The 27,451-nt window shown below is 40.1% G+C and overlaps 1 protein-coding gene across 1 annotated transcript in view; it reads left to right on the top strand.

Moving 5' to 3' along the window:
* The first annotated feature begins 789 nt into the window (after window positions 1-789).
* LOC129834916 (protein mono-ADP-ribosyltransferase PARP14-like) overlaps window positions 790-27,451 on the top strand; it is a 42,907-nt gene continuing 16,245 nt past the window's right edge. The window contains exons 1-9 of the mRNA XM_055900287.1: window positions 790-964; window positions 6,976-7,079; window positions 11,358-11,397; window positions 17,279-17,551; window positions 19,365-19,589; window positions 19,669-21,371; window positions 21,611-21,847; window positions 22,195-22,416; window positions 27,313-27,400. Coding sequence (XP_055756262.1) covers window positions 793-964; window positions 6,976-7,079; window positions 11,358-11,397; window positions 17,279-17,551; window positions 19,365-19,589; window positions 19,669-21,371; window positions 21,611-21,847; window positions 22,195-22,416; window positions 27,313-27,400 — 3,064 coding nt within the window. The 5' untranslated portion in view covers window positions 790-792. The remainder of the gene's footprint in view (window positions 965-6,975; window positions 7,080-11,357; window positions 11,398-17,278; window positions 17,552-19,364; window positions 19,590-19,668; window positions 21,372-21,610; window positions 21,848-22,194; window positions 22,417-27,312; window positions 27,401-27,451) is intronic.

Raw genomic sequence — 27,451 nt, 5'->3', positions numbered from 1 at the left:
GCCAGCAGCAATGGCAGAAGCATACTCATTCTCTCTGCTTGTTGAGCTAGGAAACCCTGATGTCCCCAAAGTACAAAACAAGTTGATCAAATATTTCCAGAGTAAAAAGTCCAACGGTGGTGATTGTCTAGTTGAAGTCTCAAATGGACAAAGAGCAGTTGTGCGGTTCCGGACAGAGGAGGGTAAGTTTTATAAAAGTTCACTTGTTTTTCCACAAATTATACAGGTTAATGTGCATATTGAAATCAAAGGCATAAGGCTGTTTAAGATACACTATTATGAAATAACAACCCTCATTTATTTTCATTTCCTAATGGAAGGGTCAAATGTAAACTAAAGATGTGAAGCCACTTTCTGACATTTCCCATTGAAAAACACATGATTTTGGAAAATTTTACTTTGGTTTTTTCACATATAAAGATTGAAGCGTCAACTTCACATCACATGTTAAATCAAAAGCACATTTGAGTTACGCAATTAACACATTTGGAACCACATGGTTCTGAAATGTGTATTTTCTGTACATCATTTAAATGAAAAAATATATTTAGTTTTGAATATGTTTTATGTAAATTATTGTAGGCTATGCCTATGATAATTGGGTTGTTCCACCAGTTGATTACGTTTTGGGTAGTGTAACTTGGTAAAAAAAAATTGGGGTTCAAATAATATATTTTTTCATAAAGCATAAGCAAAAGTGAAACCAGAAAGAACATGCCTCACCCTGCAGTGAATACCAGTCTATCTCTACAGCAGCCTAGAGACTTGTTCAGTCATTGATGGCCAGCAGCAATGGCAGAAGCATACTCATTCTCTCTGCTTGTTGAGCTAGGAAACCCTGATGTCCCCAAAGTACAAAACAAGTTGATCAAATATTTCCAGAGTAAAAAGTCCAACGGTGGTGATTGTCTAGTTGAAGTCTCAAATGGACAAAGAGCAGTTGTGCGGTTCCGGACAGAGGAGGGTAAGTTTTATAAAAGTTCACTTGTTTTTCCACAAATTATACAGGTTAATGTGCATATTGAAATCAAAGGCATAAGGCTGTTTAAGATACACTATTATGAAATAACAACCCTCATTTATTTTCATTGTCCTAATGGAAGGGTCAAATGTAAACTAAAGATGTGAAGCCACTTTCAGACATTTCACATTGAAAAACACATGATTTTGGAAAATGTTACTTTGGTTTTTTCACATATAAAGATTGAAGCGTCAATTTCACATCACATGTTAAATCAAAAGTACACTTGAGTTACGCAATTAACACATTTGGAGCCACATGGTTCTGAAATGTGTATTTTCTGGACATCATTTAAATGGGAAAAAATATTTTGTTTTGAATATGTTTTCTGTAAATTATTGTAGGCTTTGCCTATGATAATTGGGTTGGTCCACCAATTGAGTACCTTTTGGGTAGTGTAACTTGGTCCCCGAAATGTTTTTATTTCACACTTTCACATTGTCATAAAGTTCACATGTTTAACTAAAAGAAAAAACATGTTTTCCCACCTCAAGAATAAACTACTCCTTATGTGTCAAATAAAGTAACAGGGTTGACCGTAACAGTGTTGACCGTAACAGGGTTGACGATTTAATCTTAAATCAGCCATGAATTCCCTTGTGACAGAAGGAATGGATGCTTGTTATGTGCACCGGGAGGGGCAATTGAAATCAAGCTTCACCCGAAAAATGTACGTTAAAACATTTCTAGCCTGTCTATCAATGGGTAACAGTGTTGACGTGCTATGCTCGACCGGCTAATGTTTTGATTTGACTATTAGATTTTCAATGTTTCTTTAGATTAAATCACTAATCTATTTAATGAAGCTGCCAGTTGAGGACTTGTTAGGCTTATGTTTCTCAAACTAGACACTCTAATGTACTTGTCCTCTTGCTCAGTTGTGCACCGGGGCCTCCCACTTCTCTTTCTATTCTGGTTAGAGCCTGTTTGCGCTGTTCTGTGAAGGGAGTAATACACAGCGTTGTACTAGAACTTCAGTTTCTTGGCAATCTCTTACATGGAATAGCCTTCATTTCTCAGAACAAGAATAGACTGACGGGTTTCAGATGAAAGGTCTTTGTTTCTGGCCATTTTGAGCCTGTAATTGAACCCACAAATGCTGGTGCTCCAGATACTCAACTAGTCAAAAGAAGGACAGTTTTATTGCTTCTTTAATCAGAACAACAGTTTTCAGTGGTGCTAACATAATTGCAAAAGGGTTTTCTAATGATCAACTAGCCTTTTAAAATGATAAACGTGGATTAGCTAACACAACGTGGCATTGGAACACAGGAGTGATGTTTGCTGATAATGGGCCTCTGTATGTAGATATTCCATTTTAAAAAATCTGCCGTTTCCAGCTCCAATAGTCATTTAGTTATTTTAATGGACAAAAAATGTGCTTTTCTTTCAAAACAATACGTTTCTAAGTGACCCCAAACCTTTGAACGGTAGCGTATATATGATGGGATGTAAAGACCTTATGGACAGTATATGGATAGAATATGTGGTATATCTGAAGAATACGTAGGACAGAATAGTATTTGTGCAGCTATTGGATAGGCCTTGACTAGAATACAGTATATTCATACAAAGTGGGTAGCACAGTATGCAAACATTATTAAAGTGACCAGTGTTCCATGTCTATGCACATAGGGCAACAGCCTCTAAGGTGCAGGGTTGAGTAACCGGGTGGTAGAAAGCTATTCACAGTGTCTAAAGTTCAGGGGAGGGTACTGGGCAGAGGTCGGCTAGTGGTTACTGTTTAACAGTCTGATGGCTTTGAGATGGAAGCTGTTTTGCAGCCTCTTGGTCCCAGCTTTGATGCACCTGTATTGACCTCGCCTTCTGGATGGTAGCGGGGTGAACAGGCTGTGGATCGGTGGCTGAGGTCCTTGATGATCTTTTTGATCTTCCTGTAACACCGGGTGCTGTAGATGTCCTGGAGGGCAGGAAGTGCGCCGCCGGTGATGCGTTGGGCAGACCGCACCACCCTCTGGAGAGCCCTGTGATCGCGGACATTGCAGTTGCAGTACCAGGCGGGGATACAGCCGGACAGGATTCTCTCAATGGTGCATCTGTAAACATTTGTTTAAGTCTTAGGGGCCAGTGATATTCCAACCTCATAGCGTGGAAATGTATATCAAACACAGGTAATTCATGTTTTTCACTGCACTGGGCCTTTAAACAAGCACTATTTCTCCATTCATCACTCAAATTCAGCAGAGTAACCTGTTCTCTGGGCAGCTGAATGAGCAGAGACTGTATGTAATATAGAGAATCCCTCACAAGCTTCAGACTGATTGCCAACAGGAAGAGGCTTCCAGAGAATTCTGAACAGCAGCCACCGTTTATTCTAGTGAAGCTAGTCAGAAGTAAAGTGAAAGTTGAAAGATTTCACCACACCCTGCAGTTGTAACGGTTGTCCTCCTCCTCTTCATCCGATGAGGAGGAGCAGGGATTGAACCAAAATGCAGCGGATGTTGAAGACATAATTTATTAAACAAGACGGGAAAAAACACGAAACGAAATACACTTGGATAAACTAACAAAATAACAAACGGTGTAGACAGACCTGGACGACGGACTCACATAACACGAAAACGCACGAACAGGGAATATAGCCTACACATAAAAATGACGATGAACAAAACAAACCGAACAGTCCCGTATGGTGCGACAAACACAGACACAGGAGACAACCACCCACAACGAACACTGTGAAACAACCTACCTAAATATGACTCTTAATTAGAGGAACGCCAAACACCTGCCTCTAATTAAGAGCCATACCAGGCAACCCATAAACCAACATAGAAACAGAAAACATAGAATGCCCACCCAAACTCACGTCCTGACCAACTAACACATACAACAAACTAACAGAAATAGGTCAGGAACGTGACAGCAGTAAACATCTATGTCTACTTTTTCTTACTTTCTGCCCCCAATGTTCTTACTAGGGTAACTTTGATGTATAGATGATTCAAATCATATGATCCACACCAGATGAGGTTATGTGCATATTGAAATCAAAAGCATAAGGCTGTTTATAAGATACACTATTATGAAATAACAACCTTTATTTTATTTGTCCCAACGGAAAGGTCAAATGTAAGCTAATTATGTGAAGATACTTTCAGACATTCCACATTGTGTTTAGTTGCAAAAAATCGTTTAGTTTTACATATTTTTCTCTGAATTTTCAGTAAAAAAAAAAAAAATATTTGTAGGCTATATATCCTTGAAAATGATGCTGATTCATTATTTCGACTGGCAGAGAAAATATGCCCGTTTGTCTCGTCCAGACACTTTAATACATTTTACGGTGGAGATCGAATTGCAATATTGTAACAATGTTGCAAATGTCAGAGATAATGTCTAGATCACAGGAGGTTGGTTGCACCTTAATTGGGGAGGACGGGCTCGTGGTAATGGCTGGAGCTGAATTGTTTGAATGGTATCAAATGCATCAAACACACGGTTTGATGCCATTCCATTTGAACTGTCCTTCCCCTCAGCAGCCTCCACTGGTCCAGATGCTTTTTACAGTGGAGATCAAGTTTATAAGTTGCATGGATTGGCAGATATATTAGTAGTAGTAGCAGTAGTTCAGTAGTAGTAGTAGTAGTAGTAGTAGTGTGTTGCTAGGTAACGACGTAAACATTGGTACTTCTTATGAATGTACTGGCCACGTGTGTGTTGCCTAGTATATTATGGGCAGGATAGGCTCTAACAATGGGAATTCCAAACCACCCACTGTATAAAATAGTTTCACATATGAAGATTGAAGATTCAACAAAAGCACATTTGAATTCTGCAATTTACATGGAAAAATATTAAATCATGTCAGGTTGAATATGTTTTCTGTAAATTATTGTAGGCTACAATATTTGCTGTTGAATAAATAATTACATTGTCCTATAAAGACCACTACACAATCTATTGTTATAACTTTTTTGTGTGCATCAAGAATGGTCCACCACCCAAAGGACATCCAGCCAACTTGACACAACTGTGGGAAGCATTGGAGTCAACATGGGCCAGCATCCCTGTGGAAAGCTTTCGACACCTTGTAGAGTCCATGTCCCAACAAATTGAGGCTGTTGGGGGCAACTCAAAATTAGGAAGATGTTTTTAATGTTTTGTACACTCAGTGTATATCTGCTTTTTATTACTTTATGCCCCCAATGTTCTAACTAAAGTAACCTTTGCCCTTCCTGCAGTCAACTACCAAAAGCACCCTATTCGGCCTCAAGAGTTTGGCCTTTATATATATATATATATATACAGTACCAGTCAAAAGGTTGGACACACCTAGACACAAGAACTTTGAAAGTTTCTTCAAGTGCAGTCACAAAAACCATCAAGCGCTATGATGAAACTGCTCTCATGAGGACCACCACAGGAAAGGAAGACCCAGAGTTACCTCTCCTGCAGAGGATAAGTTCATTAGATTGCCTTAGATTGCTGCCCTTTTGCAGTTCAAGTAACAGACACATCTCAACATCGACTGTTCAGAAGAGACTGCGTGATTCAGGCCTTCATGGTCGAATTGCTGCAAAGAAACCACTTCTAAAGGACACCAATAAGAAGAAGAGACTGCTTGGGCCAAGAAACACAAGCAATGGACATTAGACCGGTCTGATGAGTCCAAATTTGAGATTTTTTGGGTCCAACCGCCGCGTCTTTGTGAGATGCAGAGTAGATGAACGGACGATCTCCGCATGTGTGGTTCCCACCATGAAGCATGGAGAAAGAGGTGTGATGGTGCTTTGCAGCTGATACTGTCAGTGATTTATTTACAATTCAAAGCACACTTAACCAGCATGGCTACCACAGCATTCTGCAGCGATATGCCATCTCATCTGGTTTGCGCTTAGTGGGACTATCATTTGTTTTTCAATAGGATAATGACCCAACACACCTCCAGACTGTGTAAGGGCTATTTGACCAAGAAGGAGAGTGATGGAGTGCTGCATCAGATGACCTGGCATCCACAATCACCCAACCTCAACACAGTTGAGATGGTTTGGGATGAGTTGGACTGCAGAGTGAAGGAAAAGCAGCCATCAAGTGCTCAGCATATGTGGGAACTCCTTCAAGACTGTTGGAAAAGCATTACAGTTGAAGCTGGTTGAGAGAATGCCAAGAGTGTGCAAAGCTGTCATCAAGGCAAAGGGTAGCTACTTTGAAGAATCTAAAATCTAAAATAGATTTTGATTTGTTTAACACTTTTTTGGTTACTACATGATAATTCTACAATGTAGCAAATAGTAAAACAAAACAAAAAAAAAAGTGAAAGGGTTTTGTTATATCTCAGTCGTCTGTGATGTACAGTATATAGAGTCATATTGGGACGCAAACTCAAAATGGTATACATTTCAACTCTATATCTGACATGGTACAGGTGTTCAACCATGTGTGTGAGGTGTATACTTCTGTTTTCGAAATAGATTTTTTTAAGACTACCAAGAAACACTCTGACCATGATTTAGCCCACTCCAGTATTACAATGACATGATGCACACTAGAATATGGCATTGTTTCTGTTATTGGTAACATGTATCTTCTATTATCTTTTTGACTGCAATAAATAGAAACCTGCTGTTTACACACGTTGATGTTGTTTACACATGTTGATGTTTACACATGTTGATGTTGTTTACACATGTTGATGTTGGAGGTGATGGTGCTGGAGATGATTAATATGACGTTGAAAAGCAATGACAGTTCCCTGGTCAGGGTTAGTGGCTAGTTAGTTGAAATGTTGCTGTCAGTTAGATGATTATTTCCTGAACACCTACAAAGCACCTGTTTGGTAATATACAAATAAAGTGATACCCAAGGTCAAGTATAGAGAATAGGAATACTGTTGTCTGAAAAAATTCTCATGGCTGCGATTTCAGTCGCTGGTTTCAAACTTTGGAGCTTTATAAATTGGTAAGATTGTGTATTTTCTGTCCCATGCACAGCCAGGCAGAAGGTTCTTGGGAAGCAAGTGCATGAGATCAAGTTGGATCAAGGAGTGCTGAAACTGACTGTTCGACTGCCACCAGATGGGGTCACAAGTTCACAGGTCAGTGGTCCCTTAAAATGTCCAATCATGATCCTTTTACAGCCTTAAGACACTGTTGGTGTCTTTTTTCCAAAATCGTATATACAGTACCATGATTTTGAGGGACAGATCAACATTTTCTGGGGAGGAGGGGCTGGTCCAACTCAAGGTGTCATAAAAAAAAGTGCACCCCCCAAAACAAAAAAATATTTTCACATGACCCTCCCCTTGTACTGTCAAATAAACTGAACACCCTCCCCTCTCATAGAATTAACTCAAAAGAATGTTTACGACCAAAAATAATAACGATGTCACAATCTCCCTGCCTGTTTCATTACGCTGCAGACAGAATGATCAGATAGGGGGAAATCAGATTTTCTACTTTTTGATGCCATATTTATAATTACAGAAAATATATGCAACTCATTTTCCACCAACAGATATCTGTGCCAATACACAACCAATAAACAAAGCACGCCAACTTCGGGCACTTCAATGGTTTGCATTTTCAACACCACAATCAATCTCGACAAACAGAAAAAAAATTGGTGTTTTGTAACAGATGTCACTTTCCATTCATCAATTGGCTGCTGCAGTTTGGATTGATTGATTGATTTTATTTGTCAGTTATAAAATACATATGTGCACAAAGATTGTTAAAGTCACCGGTATTGCACAATAAAGTCGGGGACTTATTTCTATTGTGGTAGGTATTTTTTACAGAAATACATGTACAATTACATAGATACAGACACATTACAGAGATAGAGAAGAAACAATGCTCAACCTCCAGATGAGTATGAGGGGTGTGTTTAAGTACAATTCCTACAAGCTTGTTTGGCTGGTAGCTTATTGTTTAGATGTTTGGGGCTGCTGGTAAAGCGTGATGTGCAGTCATAATCAAAGTGACACTGCACTAGCACACTTGCCAGAGTCTTCAGGGTGTCTATAGTTAGGTTTCCATCCAATTGACGACAGATTTTAATGCGAATATTCAAAAATCTTCATAAAACAATATACCATTTCAGAGTTTCCTTTGGGAAAATTTGGCACCGGACAACATGACAGAGAAGATTTTAATTTACCGGACATTTGAGAAATTTAACGGACATTCATATTTTTTATTTTTTATTTCACCTTTATTTAACCAGGTAGGCCAGTCATTTACAACTGCGACCTGGCCAAGATAAAGCACAGCAGTTAGACAAAAACAACAACACAGTTACACATAAACAAACGTACAGTCAATAACACTAAAGAAAAGAAAAATAGAAAGAATCTATGTACAGTGTGTGCAAATGTAAAAGAGTAGTGAGGTAGGCAATAGATAGACCATAGAGGCAAAAATAATTACAACTTAGCATTAATACTGGTGTGATATATGTGCAGATGATGATGTGCAAGTAGAGATAGTGGGGTGCAAAAGAGCGATACTGGGGTGCAAAATAATAATATGGGGATGAGGTAGTCGGGTGTGCTATTTACAGATTGGCTGTGTACAGGTACAGTGATTGGTAAGCTGCTCTGACAGCTTATGCTTAAAGTTAGAGAGGGAGATGAGACTCCAGCTGTCAGAGATTTTAACACTAAACGTATCAGAGGCATTGCATGCATAGGCCTATAGGTTTAGTTGTCCACTGTATGATATAATTTTTTAAATAATTGAATATGAATTGAATATAAAATGAAGAGAAGCTTAGGCCTAATCCCAGAGAGATAGAGAGACAGATATGCCGGTGGCATGCTACGACACCAACATGCATTTCTTCATGTCAGATGGCTACTGCGTCTGCTATACAGATACAGCAATACAGAAGGAGGCTAATTTGTTAATTTTCTATCAGAATAATTTGTATAAAGGTAAGCATTATATTGTTATATTATAGGAGTAACTCTGGTAGGCCTGAAACAGTCTTCCTCAACTCAACTCAACTGTCAGAGCACCAGGACGCACTGACTTCATATCATAGGCCTGCAGTATGTAAACCTTAATAATAGCCACATCACACCAAACCTAACCATCACAAACACTTCTAAACTTTATTAGGGAAATACCAAAAGTACAGTGCATTGGAAAGTATTCAGACCCCTTCTCTTTTTCCACATTTTGTGACGTTACAGCCATATTCTAAAATTGATTAAATCAATTTTGTTTCTCATCAATCTACACCCAATACCCTATAATGACAAAAGCAAAAACAGGTTTTTAGAAATATTTGCAAATGTATTAAAAATAAAAACAGAAATACCTTAATAAGTATTCAGACCCTTTGCTATGAGACTCGAAATTGAGCTCAGGTGCATCATGTTTCTACAACTTGATTAGAGTCCACCTGTGGTAAATTCAATTGATTGGACATGATTTGGATAAGCACTGTCCTGTCTATATAAGGTCCCACAGTTGACAGTGCATGTCAGAGCAAAAGCCCAGCCATGAGGTCGAAGGAGTTGTCCGTAGAGCTCAGAGACAGGATTGTTTTCGAGGCACAGATCTGTGGAAGGGTATCAAAACATTTATTCAGCATTGAAGGTCCCCAAGAACACAGTGGCCTCCATCATTCTTAAATGGAAGAAGTTTGGAACCACCAAGACTCTTCCTAGAGCTGGCCGTCCGGCCAAACTGAGCAATCGGGGGAGAAGGGCCTTGGTCAGGGAGGTGATCAAAAACCAGATGGTCACTCTGACAGAGCTCCAGAGTTCCTCTGTGGAGATGGGAGAACCTTCCAGAAGGACATCCATCTCTGCAGTACTCCACCAATTAGGCCTTTATGGTAGAGTGGCCAGAGGGAAGCCACTCATCAGTAAAAGGCACATGACAGCCCGCTTGGAGTTTCCCAAAAGGCACCTAAAGGACTCTCAGAACATGAGAAACAAGATTCTCTGGTCTGATGAAACAAAGATTGAACTCTTTGGCCTGATAGCCTAGAGTCACGCCTAGAAGAAACCTGGCACCATCCCAACGGTTAAGCATGTTTGTGGCAGCATCATGCTGTGGGGATGTTTTTCAGCGACAGGGACTGGGAGACTAGTCAGGATCAAGGGAAAGATGAATGGAGCAAAGTACAGAGAGATCCTTGATGAAAACCTGCGCGCTCAGCACCTCCGACTGGGGTGAAGGTTCACCTTCCAACAGGACAACGACCCTAAGCACACAGCCAATGCAGGAGTGGCTTCAGGACAAGTCTCTGAATGTCCTTGATTGGCCCAGCCAGAGCCAGAGCCCGAACTTGAACCCGATCAAACATCTCTGGAGGTACCTGAAAATACCTGTGCAGCCATGCTCCCCATCCAACCTGAAAGGATTTGCAGAGAAGAATGGGAGAAACTCCCCAAATACAGGTGTGCCAAGCTTGTAGCGTCATACCCAAGAAGACTTGAGTGTCACGCCCTGACCTTAGAGCCTTTTTTATGTCTCTATTTGGTTTGGTCAGGGTGTGATTTGGGTGGGCATTCTATGTTCTTTATTTCTATGATTTTGTGTTTCTATGTTTTGGCCGGGTATGGTTCTCAATCAGGGACAGCTGTCTATCGTTGTCTCTGATTGGGAATCATACTTAGGCAACCTGTTTTGCCACCTTAGGTTGTGGGATGTTGTTTTTGTTAGCTCTGTGTAGCCTTCAAGACGTTACATTCGTTGTTCTTTTGTTGTTTTGTTTGGTGTTCGTTTTTTAAATAAAGAGGCATGAACACGTACCACGCTGCACCTGGGTCTCCTTCCGACGACGCGCGTTACATCGAGGCTGTAATCGCTGCCAAAGGTGCTTCAACAAAGTACTGAGTAAAGGGTCTGAATATATATGTAAATGTGATATTTCAGTTTTATTTATTTTTTTTAGCAAAAAAATCCCCCAAAATATTTTTGCTTTTTTGTCATTATGGAGTATTGTGTGTAGATTGATGAGGGGGGGAAAACAATTTAATCAATTTTAGAATAAGGCTGTAACATAACAAAATGTGGAAAGGTCAAGGTGTCCTGAATACTTTCTGAATGCACTGTAACTCAAGTCATTGTTCATAGAAAAAATACAAGCAGAAAAGCAAATATTAACCAGGGAAAACATACACTACCCTCCCTTGTGCCCAGTAAAAAAAACACACAACCCTCCCCTATTTTGGACCACCCCTCCCCCAGTACATTTCTATCTGTCCCTAATGGTACATGTGTTTTAAGAAAGAGTAGTTTAGTCAATGCTCTGTAGGTGATTCTATCAACAACAACAAAAATGAAACATCTCTCCATTAAATAGTAAAATACAAAAAACAAGAAAAATAGTAATAACACAAGTTTTTTATGTTTAGGAAACACCATCTGCTGTTAACTCAGGCAAACCAAATACTGGTAAGTGGGTTAAATTAAATTGTGGTCTATGTGGGAGGGGTTGTTTTGGTAGTGATGGAAATATGTCTGTAAAGCTGTACTAACAACTCTATGCTCAACATACGGCCTACGCACAAATGTTTGTTGCTCATGATTCATGGACCAGTTCCAATGTTTGTGAAAGGAATGTTTTGTGTTCAATATCTTGTAATTTTTCATATTTTTTATTTATTTCACCTTTATTTAACCAGGTAAACCAGTTGAGAACAAGTTCTCATTTACAACTGCGACCTGGCCAAGATAAAGCAAAGCAGTGCGACACAAACAACAAGACAGAGTTACACACGTAATAAACAAGCGTACAGTCAATTACACAATAGAAAAAAAAGAATACAGTGATTGACAGAGTCGAAAGCCTTGGCCAGGTCGATGAAGACGGCTGCACAGTACTGTCTTTTATTGATGGCGGTTATGATATCGTTTAGTACCTTGGCTGAGGTGCACCCATGACCAGCTCGGAAACCGGATTGCACAATCATTTTTATCATACACTGTTTCATGATTATTGTAAACAATTCCTGTAAAATAGCCAGGGTGCTGTTGAGCCACTTGTACTGTAACTGATCTAGTCCAGCTGCAGGCCCACAGCAGATGGTTGGTCACTAACCTACAGGCCATAGGTATTCCCTACCACATACATGTTAACTCCTCCTTTTCTTTCCAAGAACCCTTTCCTCTGTACCGAGATCCCTTTCCTACTTCCTCAATTCCTATATTGCTTTCCTCCTAACCTAGCTCCCTTTTCTCCCCTAGCTTCCTCCTTACCTTATCTCCTGTATTTCTTTTACTAGGCAAGTCAATTCAGAACAAATTCTTATTTACAATGATGGCCTATGAACTGTGGGTTAACTGCCTTGTTCAATGGCAGAACGACAGATTTTTACCTTGTCAGCTCGGGGATTCGATCTAGCAACCTTTCGATTAATAGTTCAACGCTCTAACAACTAGGCTACCTGCCGCCCCTTTTCTCCTTCCCTATATCCCTTTCCTTATTTTCTTTCCTAGCTCTTTCCTGCTTTCATTTCCTAGCTTTCTTTCCTTTTTTAATTTTTTTAGCTTCTTTTCCTTTCCTAGCTTTCTTTCCTCCTTTCCTAGCTCCCTTTCCTTTTTTACTTTCCTAGCTCTCTTTCCTACTTTTTCCTAGTTTCTTCATTTTTCCAAAATTCAGTTTGGGATTTTCCTGAATTCTGTTTTCTTGGTAAAAAAATTCCTGGTTTGGTTTTTCGTTTTTGTTTTTTCACTTTCAAAAATATAAATGTTCACAGAGAAACGTGTCAAAGAGTCCATGTCAAAACCTAAAAGCGCCAACAAGGGTCAATTTTGACACCAAGGGGTCATAAATGTTGTAATTTCTTAACCTTTTCTTGATCTTTCTGAAATTTTAGGACTATTTTCTGACAAAAACACACAGTTTACCATGATTTTGGGGTTAATAGGGAGGAATTAAGCTTTTGTTCTTTTTTTATTTTTCTTGCTTCCTTTTCTTTCTTAACTTCCTTTCCTCCCTGCCTAGCTCCCTTTCCTCCTTTCTTAGTTATCTTTCCTCCTTTCTTAGTTATCTTTCCTTTCCTAGCTCCGTTTCTAATTCCCTTTCCTAGCCCCCTTTCCTCCTATCCTTTCTGACCTTCCTTTCCTTATTTCCTAGCTCTCTTTCCTCCTTTCCGAGCTATCTTCCCTTTCCTAGCTCCCTTTTCGCCTCGACTTTACCAGCTCATTTGCTTTCCTCCTATCCTTTGAGCTTCTTTTCCGTCTTTTCCTAGACCCCTTTCCCTATTTTATTTTCCTAGCTCCCATTCCTTTCCTAGCTTCATTTCTTCCTATTCTTGCTCTCTTTCCTTAATTAGCTTATTTTCCTCTCCTCCTCTCTTAGCTCCATTTTCTTTTCTCCTTTCCTAGGAAAGAGAGCTGGGAAAGGGGGAAATTAGTCTAGGAATCGAGGAAATGAAAGGAAGGAATGGAGAACAAGGAAAGGAAGCTAGGAATGGAGGAAAGGAAACAGAAGTAGGAACGGAGGAGGGGAAAGGAAGCTAGGGAAGGAAAGGGAGCAAGGAAACAAGGAAAGTAAAGGGAGTTAAGAAAAGGATCGGAGGAAAGGGAGACAGAAAATAGAGGGGAGCAGTGGCAATTTTAGCATGTAAATCTTGGTGGTGCAAAAGAAAGAAAGTGGGATGCATGCCTGCAAAGCCACTACACAACATTAAACAATACATTAATTGCACTATAATGGTGACAAACGGTGCCCACAAACTGTTAGGGCCTACATAAAGCTGTCCCAACCTCAGAGTCCGAACAGCAGTCCCAACACCTTACCACTGCTACATCTGGCTATCAGCTGAGCCTTGTCTGGCAGCAAAACAATTCATTCAGCCTCATTTACTGCCTTTAAAAAAACATATCTGATATGGCTGGCTTGCTTAAACAAATGTGGTTCCTACTGACAATTGAGAAGTACAAACTATGGCATGCAGGGGTGTCAAACTCATTTCGCATCGTGGGCCACATACGGCCTAGGGAGATGTCAAGTGGGCCGGACCATTAAAATTATACCATACTCTGCTATAAATAACCAAAATATCATGTCTTTCCTTTGTTTTGGTGTAAAGAAGCACAAGAACATTAGGAAAATATTGAAATTTAATGAACTATCCTTTTACAAAACATTTCATGAAACACCTCATATTTCCTTTTCCTTAGTTTCAATTGACTGTCTAAATCTGCCGATAGTTCCGAAATCCTCTCTGCTATAGTATTCCTCGTCAGGCTAATATTGGCAAAAGCTTGTCGCTTCTCGGGACATACAAGTTCAGCCGCCTTCATCATGCATCGTTTAACAAAGTCACCGTCGGAATACGGCTTCGATGCTAATGCTATTTCGCTAGCAATTAGGTAGCTGGCTTTTACCGCTGCTTCACTGACTTCTCGGCTCTGGATGAAAGTTGACTGCTGTTTCCTCAGACCCGCCAGCAATTCGTTAATCTTATCTCTTCTCAGTTGTCCTTGCAAGCCGTCATATTTTTCGCTGTGATGAGTCTCGTAGTGGCGTCGAATATTATATTCCTTCAATACCGAAACTTGTTGCAAACACACCAAGCACGAAGGTTTTCCGTGCATTCTCCGTTTGGATAACGACATTTTGGCTAATGAGGGTGTAGCGGAGAGGTAGAGACCTAGGTATTAACAACGTCGTAACAAGCAGCAGATGGCGCATTGATACCGTCTGCTGTTTTCAGTCTGTCTCAGTGATGCGGCTTGTCTTCTACTCTGATGGAAAGAGTGCGCCCCTTAGCGGATAATCCATGAATTGCAGCGAATTAAAAATATTAATTCCATGTCTTTTATGCATTTTTTCCACTTTCAAATTATCCTGCGGGCCTGATCGAACCTCCTTGGGGGCCGGTTCCGGCCCGCGGGCCGTATGTTTGACACCCCTGGCATAAGGGGACAACAAGCGGATAAGAAACAATCCATAATTTTGATTAAGATATTAATGAGCGCGCTAGGACGGACGTAGTCAATGTAACTATTTGTTCAGCACTTTTGAAATGTACAGCGACAGAATTCAGAACATGTGTCGTTCTTACAGTGTTCTCCCTGTACACCAAGTCAGAAACATAGGATAAATAAACGGGCATATAAGCAGACAATGAAAGCTCTTACAGTATTCAATGATTACATGTCTCAAAAACAGGTTATAGGCTACATGTGCACCACCAAGTCAGAACAGTAGGCGAAATTAACAAACTATAGTTTTGGCAAGTCAGTTAGGACATCCACTTTGTGCATGACACAAGTAATTTTTTACAGACAGATTATTTCACTTATAAATCACTGTATCACAATTCCAGTGGGTCAGAGGTTTACATACACTAAGTTGACTGTGCCTTTAAACAGCTTGGAAAATTCCAGAAAATGATGTCATGGCTTTAGAAGCTTCTGATAAGCTAATTGACATAATTTGAGTCAATTGGAGGTGTACCTGTGTATGTATTTCAAGGCCTACCTTCAAACTCAGTGCCTCTTTGCTTGACATCATGGGAAAATCAAAAGAAATCAGCCAAGACCTCAGAAAAAACATTGTCGACCTCCACAAGTCTGGTTCATCCTTGGGAGCAATTTCCAAACACCTGAAGGTACCACGTTCATCTGTACAAACAATAGTACACAAGTATACACACCATGGGACCACGCAGCCGTCATACCGCTCAGGAAGGAGACGTGTTCTGTCTCCTAGAGATGAACGTACTTTGGTGCGAAAAGTGCAAATCAATCCCAGAACAACAGCAAAGGACTTTGTGAAGATGCTGGAGGCGGAAACACAGTAAAATGAGTCCTATATCGACATAACCAAAAAGGCCGCTCAGCAAGGAAGAAGCCACTGCTCCAAAACAAGCATACTTCCAAAGTTGTGGAAAAATGGCTTAAGGACAAGGACATTATTCGTCACCAAACTGTTCCTGGATGGTTGGGAGAAGTTGCTCTCGGAGGATGTGTTGGTACCATTCTTTATTCATGGCTGTGTTCTTTGGCAAAATTGTGAGTGAGCCCACTCCTTTGGCTGAGAAGCAACCCCACACATAAATGGTCTCAGGATGTTTTACTGTTGGCATGACACAGGACTGATGGTAGCGCTCACCTTGTCTTCTCCGGACAAGCTTTTATCCGGATGCCCCAAACAATCGGAAAGGGGATTCATCAGAGAAAATTACTTTACCCCAGTCCTCAGCAGTCCAATCCCTGTACCTTTTGCAGAATATCAGTCTGTCCCTGATGTTTTTCCTGGAGAGAAGTTGCTTCTTTGCTGCCCTTCTTGACACCAGGCCATCCTCCAAAAGTCTTCGCCTCACTGTGCGTGCAGATGCACTCACACCTGCCTGCTGCCATTCCTGAGCAAGCTCTGTACTGGTGGTGCCCAGATCTCGCAACTGATTCAACTTTAGGAGATGGTCCTGGCGCTTGCTGGACTTTCTTGGGTGTGCTGAAGCCTTCTTCATAACAATTGAACCACTCTCCTTGAAGTTCTTGATGATCCGAAAAATGGTTGATTTAAGTGCAATCTTACCGGCAGCAATATCCTTGCCTGTGAAACCCTTTTTGTGCAAAGCAATGATGACGGCACGTGTTTCCTTGCAGGTAACCATGGTTGACAGAGGAAGAACAATGATTCCAAGCACCACCCTCCTTTTGAAGCTTCCAGTCTGTTATTTGAACTCAATCAGCATGACAGAGTGATCTCCAGCCTTGTCCTCGTCAACACTCACACCTGTGATAACGAGAGAATCACTGACATGATGTCAGCTGGTCCTTTTTTGGCATGGCTGAAATGCAGTGGAAATGTTTTTGGGGGATTCAGTTCATTTGCATGGCAAAGAGGGACTTTGCAATTAATTGCAATTCATCTGATCACTCTTCATAACATTCTGGAGTATATGCAAATTGCCATCATACAAACTGAGGCAGCAGACTTTGTGAACATTTATATTTGTGTCATTCTCAAAACTTTTGGCCACGACTGTATTTACCTCTGTGCCAAATTGTGTGCTTTTATCACAAAGTTTACTACTGAGTCCACATTTTCAGTTTAGCAGCGTACCACTAGTAGACAAAAGATAGATTATATTTCTTAATTCCTCTATATTAACACAGAAATCATGGTAAATAGTTTTTTGTTGTCGGTAACTAGTGTTAAAAGGGTTTCGAAATTATGACAATTAGGCTCTTTTCCTGGCACAGTTTGTGACAACAGACAATTTCCACAGGAAGAGTATGCCCCCTCTCAACAATTCTTATATTGGGCAGAGTTTCTTGCCTTTACATTTACAGCAATCAATTTGTTCATTCTCAGCTGCTACTGGTCCAAAAGACTTACTTCAGGGTGGAAACACAGCTCCTCCTGAGATTCAGGGGGAGATGGTTAGTGTGAGTGCACCAACGGACGAGGAAGAGCAGGGGTCCACCTCAGCCTTGTTGGAGAACATTCAGGAGAGTGTGGACCAGGAGTTATTGGAGATGCTGGTGGAGAATGTTTTAAAAGACTCTCCTTCTGCATCAGAGAACTTCAGTCTGGAGATCCTGCCTGACTCCTGCTTGGCTGTTGTGACTTTTCAAAATGCAAAAGGTAAACGAATAAAAAAGGGAACACCTTATACAGTACAGTGCTTTCAGATAGTATTCAGACCCCTTCACCTTTTCCACATTATGTTACGTTACAGCCTTATTCTAAAATGGATAAAATATTTTTTCCCCTCATCAATCTACACACAATACCCAATAATGACAAAGCAAAAAAACAAGTTTTTTGATTTTTTTGCAAATTTATTACAAATAAATAGAAATACCTTATTTACATAAGTATTCAGACCCTTTGCTATGAGACTCGAAATTGAGCTCAGGTGCATCCTGTTTCCATTGATCATCCTTGAGATGTTTCTACAACTTGATTGGAGTCCACCTGTGGTAAATTCAATTGATTGGACATGATTTGGAAAGGCACACACCTGCCTATATAAGATTCAAAGTGCAGTTGACAGTGCAAAAACCAAGCCATGATGTCAAAAGAATTGTCCGTAGAGCTCCGAGACAGGATCATGTCCAGGCACAGATCTGAGGAACGGTACCAAAACATTTCTGTAACATTGATGGTCCCCAACCTGACAGAGCTTGAGAGGATCTGCAGACAAGAATGGGAGAAACTCCCCAAATACAGATGTACCAAGCTTGTACCGTCATACTAAAGACGACTCGAGGCTGTAAAAGCTGCCAAAGGTGCTGAATACTTATATACATTTGATATTTCAGTTATTTAAAAAAAATCTAAAAACCTGTTCTTGTTTTGTCATTATGGGTTAAATTGTGTAGTTTGATGAGGGGAAAAAAGCTATGTAATCAATTTTAGAATAAGGCTGTAACGTAACAAAATCTGGAAAGAGTGAAGATGTCTGAATACTTTCTGAATGCACTGTAAGTGCCTCATGAGCTTAGTAAAACCTTCGAACCCTATCATAACTCCAAATGTTGTTTTATTTATTTGTTTGTGTTTTTACAGTATTTCACCTGTATGATCAACAGTAAATTACTGTAAAACGCACCATACTGCAGCTTACTGTAAATTATGGTGCACTGTGGGAAGATGTTGTGGGCGGGGAAAAATTTGCTGTATTTCAAATGGTACTGTAATTCAGAACTGGACCATATTTTTGGAGCGGCAAAAACCTTTTGACCACAAGTGATTGCATGGTATTGTTGTTTCCGTCTCATTATTTTGAGAAGTGCCTTATAAGAGGTTATATTTGTTACACCCGTTAGTGAGAGTGCTGTTCCAATTTAACTCGTATGTTGTTTTAATGGTTGAGCATTTTGCCATGTCCTTTTGGTCTGTTTTGCCCTGTAGTCGCTGCCAGTTTGGAAGCCTTTGTTAAGGCCTCTAGAAGTGCAAGTGATATAAAACACAACATATTCATTGACATGCTGTAACGTGTAAAAACATTACCTAACACTCAACCTACTGTGAAATACAAACCCCATCTCCCCTCAATGAATTGCATTCATGAATTCATGAATTTAATAATTCATTACAATTACAGTAGCATTAACTTTTTACAGTATAATACAGTCAATTTTACGGTATTGTATTGTGTGTCATTACACAGTATATGCTTTGATACTGTATTTAGATTACCACGAGCTGCCTTTAAATAACTGTCAAATTCACAGCATCCCGTTTACAGTGTAGGTCATATACATATTTGGAAAGTTATGGTTTACTGTTTATCTAAAATGAAAATGTCCCGTTTTTAATTGAGTTTCAGTAATGTTTCATTTACAGTATGTCAAAATTTAAAGAGAAAATCTCCAGAACATAATTTAACATGATTTGAGTACCTTGATTGAAATGAAGAAAAGATCTCAACTAGTCTACTTTTTTTTGGCAGCGACTGAGCACTTCATGTCAAGCTGCCCCGGGAACAGAAAGTTCATGCAGAAACAATTACGAGTCAAACCCCTGGAGGTTACAGCAAAAGTGAAAGTTGAAAACATACCGCCTAAGTTTAGTTCAGAACACCTCAGCTTACACTATGACAAATATGAGGTTGTGGAAGACGTTGTAATGACTGAAGAGGATCAATCTGCAATCATCACCTTTCAAGATCCGAAAGGTAAATTATTGGTATACAGTATGCCTTGGAAAAATGCATATTGAAAATGATGTATTAACAAATATTTATTGTCTTTTAGCTGTTGACAGAATCCTAAAACAGCAACATAAAGAGATGAAAGTTTTCCCATTTTATGAATCTCTGGGAATGGCCCTGTATGGCAAAGATAGACCCACATTGAAACTCCCTGCTGCCTTCACTGAGAACATTGACCAGGACATTTGGAGATACCTTTCTGACAAGCAAAGAGTTGCAGATACCATCCACAAGAATATGGCTGATCACTTCTGCAAAGTAGACTTTCAACAACCTACCGTCCAGTTAAGCCCTCTGCCTTCTCTACTCCAGCAGAAGGATGTCGAAGCCAAGCACATCAGCAAGTGGAAGACCACTGCCAAGGCTGTCTTCATTCAAGCCTTGTCTAAATTCAAGTCCTTGGAGCTCCAGATCCAGGCCAACACATGGGAAGCATATGAAGGTGCAATACACAAGGAGATGTCAGGGGAAGCAGTGGTTGTAGTTCCTGATAAGCCTAGAGGTATTGTGAAAGTGGTGGGATTGGAAGAAGATGTGGATAGGCTCAAACAAACATTACATGGGATCATGGACAGGATTGCCAACAGCATTGAGAGGGAGAAGACGGGCATAACAGAGGAGTTCCCACTGCCGCTCTCTATCTACCATATACTTTTGCAAGATGGTCTACAGGACAAAATTGCAGGTGAATTTCCAGAGCTGAAAATGACGTACAATCATCAGAATCAGAGTGTAATCTTATTTGGCTTGACACAAGAGGTTTTGGGTGCTAACAGGAAGTTTATGGAAGGAGGAATGGCAGTGAAACGGAGGATGGTGCAATTAGACAACTATGTCTTTGAGTTTCTGCAGAAGAACAATGAGGGAGACGAGGAACAGTTTACCAGTTCCCTTTTCACCTCACAAGGGATTAATGCAGGACTAGAACTAGAAAGAAAGGGAGTCCAGCTCCTGGCTGTCTCAGAGGAGGTTCTGAGCGAAGCAGAAAACCAACTAGATACCTTTTTGATTTCACAATACATCGATGTTGAAGACTCTAATGTCCTGAAGATGTCAGAGTGGCAAGACCTTGTCACTGATTTGGAGAAAGCTTTCAACACTCCATCAAAGAAATGCATCATCAGGACACCTGGTGTATATCCAAGTCTACAAGTGGTAATATCTGGCTATAAGCAAACTGTTGATTCAGTCCGGAAAAAAGTTGATGACTACTTATGTCAGAATGCTCCAGTTGATGAAACTCTTGAAGTCAAGTCTAAGGCCATTGTCAAATTCATCGAGGAACACAACAAAAATGCTTGGTCCGATAAGGTTAAAGACACAGTAAAAGTGTCTTTCAAAGATAAGGCCATTTGCCTTAGCGGCATCAGAGTTTATGTCAAGGACTGCATGGACTTTTTTCAAAACTTCATATCCTCAACATCCTTTGATATCTTGAGAGTCTCCAAGCCTGGCGGAAAGAAGTTCTTCCAGGAAAAGGAGGCCATGTGTGTTGAAGAAGTCTTGAGACAGACAGGCTGTGTGGTCCATCTGGTTGAAAAGGATGACCAGACGGTCCAGGCTATGGAGGACACGGATCAGAAGGGGTTTGGGAGCCATGGAAAAAGTCTTCAGCAGCATAATCATCCAACTTTCTCGACACAGAACCAGCATAGACTGATTCAGAGCAGGGATGGTTCTGACAGAGTGCAGACCAAAGAGGGGTTGACAATCATCCTGATGAAAGGGAACATCCAGGATGCTACGGTAAACTATCACTATTGTGCCCTTTTCCTGGCTTTTGTCTCAGTTGTCTTAGTTCATTCTTCATTCAATTTAGATTAAATCAAAACAAGATATACAGTATCAGAGATTACCCTTTGGGCACTTAAATGACACACACTAATAATTGTCATTGAATTATATTCACAACTCCTTTAAAGCCAGACATTAACTATGCAGTGCAACTAAAAGATCTATAGAATATTTGTATTTGTTTGTTACAGACTCAGGTGGTTGTGAACACGGTGGGTCTAGACCTGCTACTTCATAGCGGAGCGGTCTCGAATGCCATCTTAAAAGCTGCTGGACCCCGACTTCAAGACCTGATAAACGAACAGGGGCCCGCTGGCAGTGCTGCTGAAGGAGCAGTCATCATCACTGATGGCTGCAACCTTAAGAGCAAGCTGGTGTTTCACACCATTGCCCCTAAGTGGGATCAAGGGAAAGGTGCAGCACAGAAGGTAATAAGCTGTCCACATATCTCACTGACTTCTTAGATCAAATAAAACATACTGTCAAATGCTGCTATAACCTTTCCAAGTTAAGCGGGTCATTTTGAACAGCCTATTCTTGTCTCAATCAATTTGTATCATACATTTTTTAATTTGTACAATTCAATATTTTGAAAGGAACCCAGTCTGTTTCCAGCACAGTATGGCCAAACGTGGAAGTCCTAAAAGGCTTAGTGGTGGACAAAATCGTAAAAACCTACAGTGCCTGGTCCAATAATTACCAATTAGAACACATTTGCTACAATTTCTTTATAAAGGTAACATAAACCAAACATCTTGTGCCTGACATCCCACAGTTGTTGAGTGGAATTGTGGAGGAATGCCTGGGGGAGGCAGAGCAGCAGAGACTAGTCTCGATGACCTTCCCTGCCATCGGCACAGGAAACCTAGGATTCCCCAAGGATCTGGTGGCTTCACTTATGCTGGATCAAGTGCTCCAGTTCAGCAGTAAGAAGAAGCACAAACACTTGAAGGAGGTTGTGTTTATCCTCCACCCAGGTGATCCAGATACTATCCAGGTATGGAAAGCAGAAAAACATGCAATACTATCAAAATAAGCTTTTAATGCCTTAGACTAAATATCCGCCTAGAGTCTAAGGGCCCAGCGCTGGGTTTCTAAGCTAATGTGGAATTGTTTTAAAATGGTCACAGTCATACCAAGGATCATTTAGCTATTTGATTTTGAATTTTAGGACCCCTGTAGGTATAAAAATATATAAAACAATAATTTTATGAAACATTGAATTTGGCCTTGCTGCTATTAGCCCATAGAAATAACAGATTAATACATGGAAAAATATACTGAACGAAAATCTAAACGCAACACGCAACAATTTCAACGATTTTACTGAGTTACAGTTCATATAATGAAGTCAGTCATTTTAAATAAATTCATCATGCCGTAGTCGATGGATTTCACGACTGGGCAGGGTTGCAGCCAAATGTGGGCTTAGGAGGGCATAGGCCCACCCACTTGGCAGCCAGGCCCATCCACTGGGGAGTCAGGCTCAGCCAATCAGAATGAGTTTTTCCCCACAAAAGGACTTTATTACAGACAGAAACACTCCTCAACATCCCAGACCACTTCACATGTAGATGTCCTGCCAAATTCTCTAAAACGACATTGGAGGTAGTTTATGGTAGAGAAATGAACATTGTATTCTCTGGCAACAGCTTTGGTGGACATTACTGCAGTCAGCATGCCAATTGTATGCTCCCTCAAAACGTGAGACATGTGGCTTTGTGCTGTGTGACAAAACTGCACATTTTAAAGTGGCCTTTTATTGTCCCCAGCATAAGGTGCACCTGTGTAATGATCATGCTGTTTAATCAGCTTCTTGATATGCCACACTTGCAGGGTTGAGTTGGTTACTTTCTAAATGTAATCCGTTACAGTTACAAGTTACCAGTCCGAAATTGTAATCAGTAATGTAGTTTTGGGATTACACAAACTCAGTAACGTATTCTGATTACATTCTGTTACTTTTAGATTACTTTCCACGTAAGAAGCATTAGAAGAAGACAAAAATCTATGTTACCAATTGAACAAACTCCATTGCAGGATAAATCAATGTTAAAGTTTACATAGCTGGCCATATATGGATGTTACATTTTACTTTATGAGTTGATGTGTAGGTTTCTTTTAAGCCATCACGTTTTACTACATATAATAATACGATTCAATTATATCTTTTCATTAAAAACCAAAGTCCATCAGAATTCCAGTCATTCTAATAAATGTTATACCCCTTGATCTTCAAGAATAGGACTTGGAAATATGGAGGTATAGTTTAGCCAAATTGTTTAACCTGAGCATGACCCCAAAACTAAGGACTTATTAGCCAGCTGTCCTCTGTTGATTATGATTTTGTTGTCATGGAGGACTGATTGGGCTCATTGATTCCAGTTCAAAAATAAATGCTGCACTCATGGAATGGCATGCTTTGCCAAGAGTGTGCAAAGCTTTCATCAAGGCAAAGGGTGGCTTCTTTGAAGAATCTAAAATATAAAATATATTTTGATTTGTTTAAAACTTTTTTGGTTACTACATGATTCATTATGTAGTATTTCACAGTGTTGATGTCTTCAATATTATTCTACAATGTAGAAAATAGTAAATATAAAGAAAAAACCTTGAATGAGTAGGTGTGTCCAAACTTTTGACTGGTACTGTATATATCATTAATAAGTAAAAAAAAAAATAGATGTAGCAACTACAGATTGACCCTTTAAGTCTATCAAAAGTGTACAGGTTTGAGCATGTGTCCATTAGGCCTATGAATTAAAATGAGCAATTAAAGCCCCACTTTTATTCCATAGGCTTGGATTCGCACTACGCAGCTGTTGCAAGAGCGCATTTTCACTGTCTGTCCACTGGTTTCAAAAACAATGATTGATAAGCAGCTTAAACTTCTTGAATTCAACCATTATTGGGTTCAAATACTCCTTTAGATTTGTGAACAGCCATTCATAACAACCACAATCCGTAAGGTGCAAATAGCTAAATGAGAGAGCAGCAGTGTGATTCAAATCAATGTGCAATGTACAGTTGAAGTCGGAAGTTTACATACACCTTAGCCAAATACATTTAAACTCAGTTTTTCACAATTCCTGACATTTAATCCTACTAAAAATTCCCTGTCTTAGGTCAGTTAGGATCACCACTTTATTTTAAGAATGTGAAATGTCAGAGCAACAGTAGAGAGAAGGATTTATTTCAGCTTTTATTTCTTTCATCACATTCCCAGTGGGTCAGAAGTTTACATACACTCAACTACTATTTGATAGCATTGCCTTTAAATTGTTTAACTTGGGTCAAATGTTTCAGGTAGCCTTCCACAAGCTTCCCACAATAAGTTGGGTGAATTTTGGCCCATTCCTCCTGACAGAGCTAGTGTAACTGAGTCCGGTTTGTAGGCCTCCTTGCTCGCACACGCTTTTTCAGTTCTGCCCACAAATTTTCTATAGGATTGAGGTCAGGGCTTTGTGATGGCCACTCCAATACCTTGACTTTGTTGTCCTTAAGATATTTTATACAACTTTGGAAGTATGCTTGGGGTCATTGTCCATTTGGAAGACCCATTTGTGACCAAGCTTTAACTTCCTGACTGATGTCTTGAGATGTTGCTTCAATATATCCACATAATTGACCTCCCTCATGAGGCCATCTATTTTGTGAAGTGCATGAGCCCCTCCTGCAGCAAAGCATGATGCTGCCACCCCGTGCTTCACGGTTGTGATGGTGTTCTTCGGCTTGCAAGCCGCCCCCTTTTTCCTCCAAACATAATGATGGTCATTATAGCCAAACTCTTCTATTTTTGTTTCATCAGACCAGAGGACATTTCTCCAAAAAGTACAATCTTTGTCCCCATGTGCAGTTGCAAATCGTATTCTGTCTTTTTTTCTGGCGGTTTGGAGCAGTTGCTTCTTCCTTGCTGAGCGGCTTTTCAGGTTATGTCGATATAGGACTCGTTTTACTGTGGATATAGATACTTCTGTACCTGTTTCCCCCAGCATCTTCACAAGGTCCTTTGCTGTTGTTCTGGGATTGATTTTCACTTTTCGCACCAAAGTACGTTCATCTCTAGGAGACAGAAGGCGTCTCGTTCCTGAGCGGTATGACGGCTGCATGGTCCCATGGTGTTTATACTTGTGTACTATTGTTCGTACAGATGAACGTGGTACCTTCAGGTGTTTGGAAATTGCTCCCAAGGATGAACCAGACTTGTGGAGGTCAACATTTTGTTTTCTGAGGTCTTGGCTGATTTCTTTTGATTTTCCCATGATGTCAAGCAAAGAGGCACTGCGTTTGAAGGTAGGCCTTGAAATACATTCACAAGTACACCTCCAATTGACTAATTTTCTGGAATTTTCCAAGCTGTTTAAAGACACAGTCAACTTAGTGTATGTAAACTTCTGACCCACTGGAATTGTGATACAGTGAATTTCAGTGAAATAATCTGTCTGTAAACAATTGTTGTAAAAATTACTTGTGTCTAGCACAAAGTAGATGTCCTCACCGACTTGCCGAAACTATAGTTTGTTAACAAGAAATATGTGGAGTGGTTGAAAAACGAGTTTTAATGATTCCAACCTAAGTGTATGTAAACTTTCGACTTCAACTGTAGATATCAATAATAAGTGATATCCATATCCCCGTAGACTACACCACTACTGTCATTCTGCTGTCATCCTCCAAGCGTTTATTCAAGTTGGTTCATCTTTGGATGCCGACAGCAGTCACACCATTGGAAGACATAGCTTGGACTGTAGCCTACAAAAGCCTATTCCTGCTCTTTTCCCGCAACCCATCAAACACATTTGTTGTGTCATCATAGTGGTCTCTGACATGTGGTCAGACTCGCTCAGGTGGAACAAACTTAAACTTGCACCTTTTTTCAATGCTGATTTGAATGTCATTGAGAAAACAGAGAAAGTTAAAGATTTTTTCACAAACATCCTTTCTGATTAAAAGTAAGCCTCGAAGTAATCATCTAGTTTTTCAAAAGTATCGGTAATCTGATTACAATATGTTTGCTGGTAATGTAATGGACTACAGTTACCTTTTTACATGTAATCCGTTACTCCCCAACCCTGCACACCTGTCAGGTAGATTGATTATTTTGGCAAAAGAGAAATGCTCACTAACAGGGATGTAAACAAATTTGTGCACAACATTTGAGAGAAATAAGCTTTTTGTACGTATGGAAAATGTTGGGGATTTGAAACATGGGACCAACACTTTACATGTTGCGTTTATAGTTTTGTTCAGTGTAAATCAGAAGGAAGTATGTTTTGAAGTGTCTGTCATATCTGATAGAAATGAAAGCTCAGGAAAAGTATTATATATTTTTTTACAGTGGAAATGCCCTATTCACTACCATTCATTTTCCGGCCCGGTCCCAGGTTACCTTCAGACGGGTCCTGTGACACTTGTGGGGGTCGTACAGCAGAACTGATAACACTATCATTGTCATGCGAGTCTCATTTTTCCATAGACATGTTTCTGTTGGAAGACTCGTTTTCGGGATGTCTCCTGGTCTGACAAACACCGCTGTAGCTCTGCAACCTTCCACCTCAGATGTGGATATACATTATCTCTAGCTTAAACAGCTAGACATATTATGCTAATTCGCTTTCTACGGGGGGTGGACATTAATCACTGATTATAACTGATTAGGAAGTCCTAGCCAGGCATTAATACACCTGACACACAAAGAGTAATTGCATCAGGTGTGTTAGTGCTGGGTAAGAACAAACCCCTGTGGGTCCTCACTCAGGACCAGGACTGAATAACATTGATAGCCAGGATATACTGGTAAATGTTGTCTAGGGAGGAGAGTCGAGTTGGTTCTAGCAGATTGATATATGATTTTCTGTTTAGTATTTTTAAAGGCTTTAGATTTTATTTTCAGGCTTTCTCTGATGAATTTAACAAGAGGTTCACAACTAAGTCTGCAACTTCAGGTGGCTCAGCAGCGGTGTCTACTCAGAAGATTAAAGGTATGTTAGCAAATTATGGTTTCACACAATACACTGTATGACGGTGCCATG

Source organism: Salvelinus fontinalis, chromosome 35 (genome assembly GCF_029448725.1).
Source record: "Salvelinus fontinalis isolate EN_2023a chromosome 35, ASM2944872v1, whole genome shotgun sequence".
NCBI lineage: Eukaryota > Metazoa > Chordata > Actinopteri > Salmoniformes > Salmonidae > Salvelinus > Salvelinus fontinalis.
The sequence above is the reverse complement of the archived record's forward strand: the minus strand, read 5'-3'. Positions and strand labels throughout refer to the sequence as shown.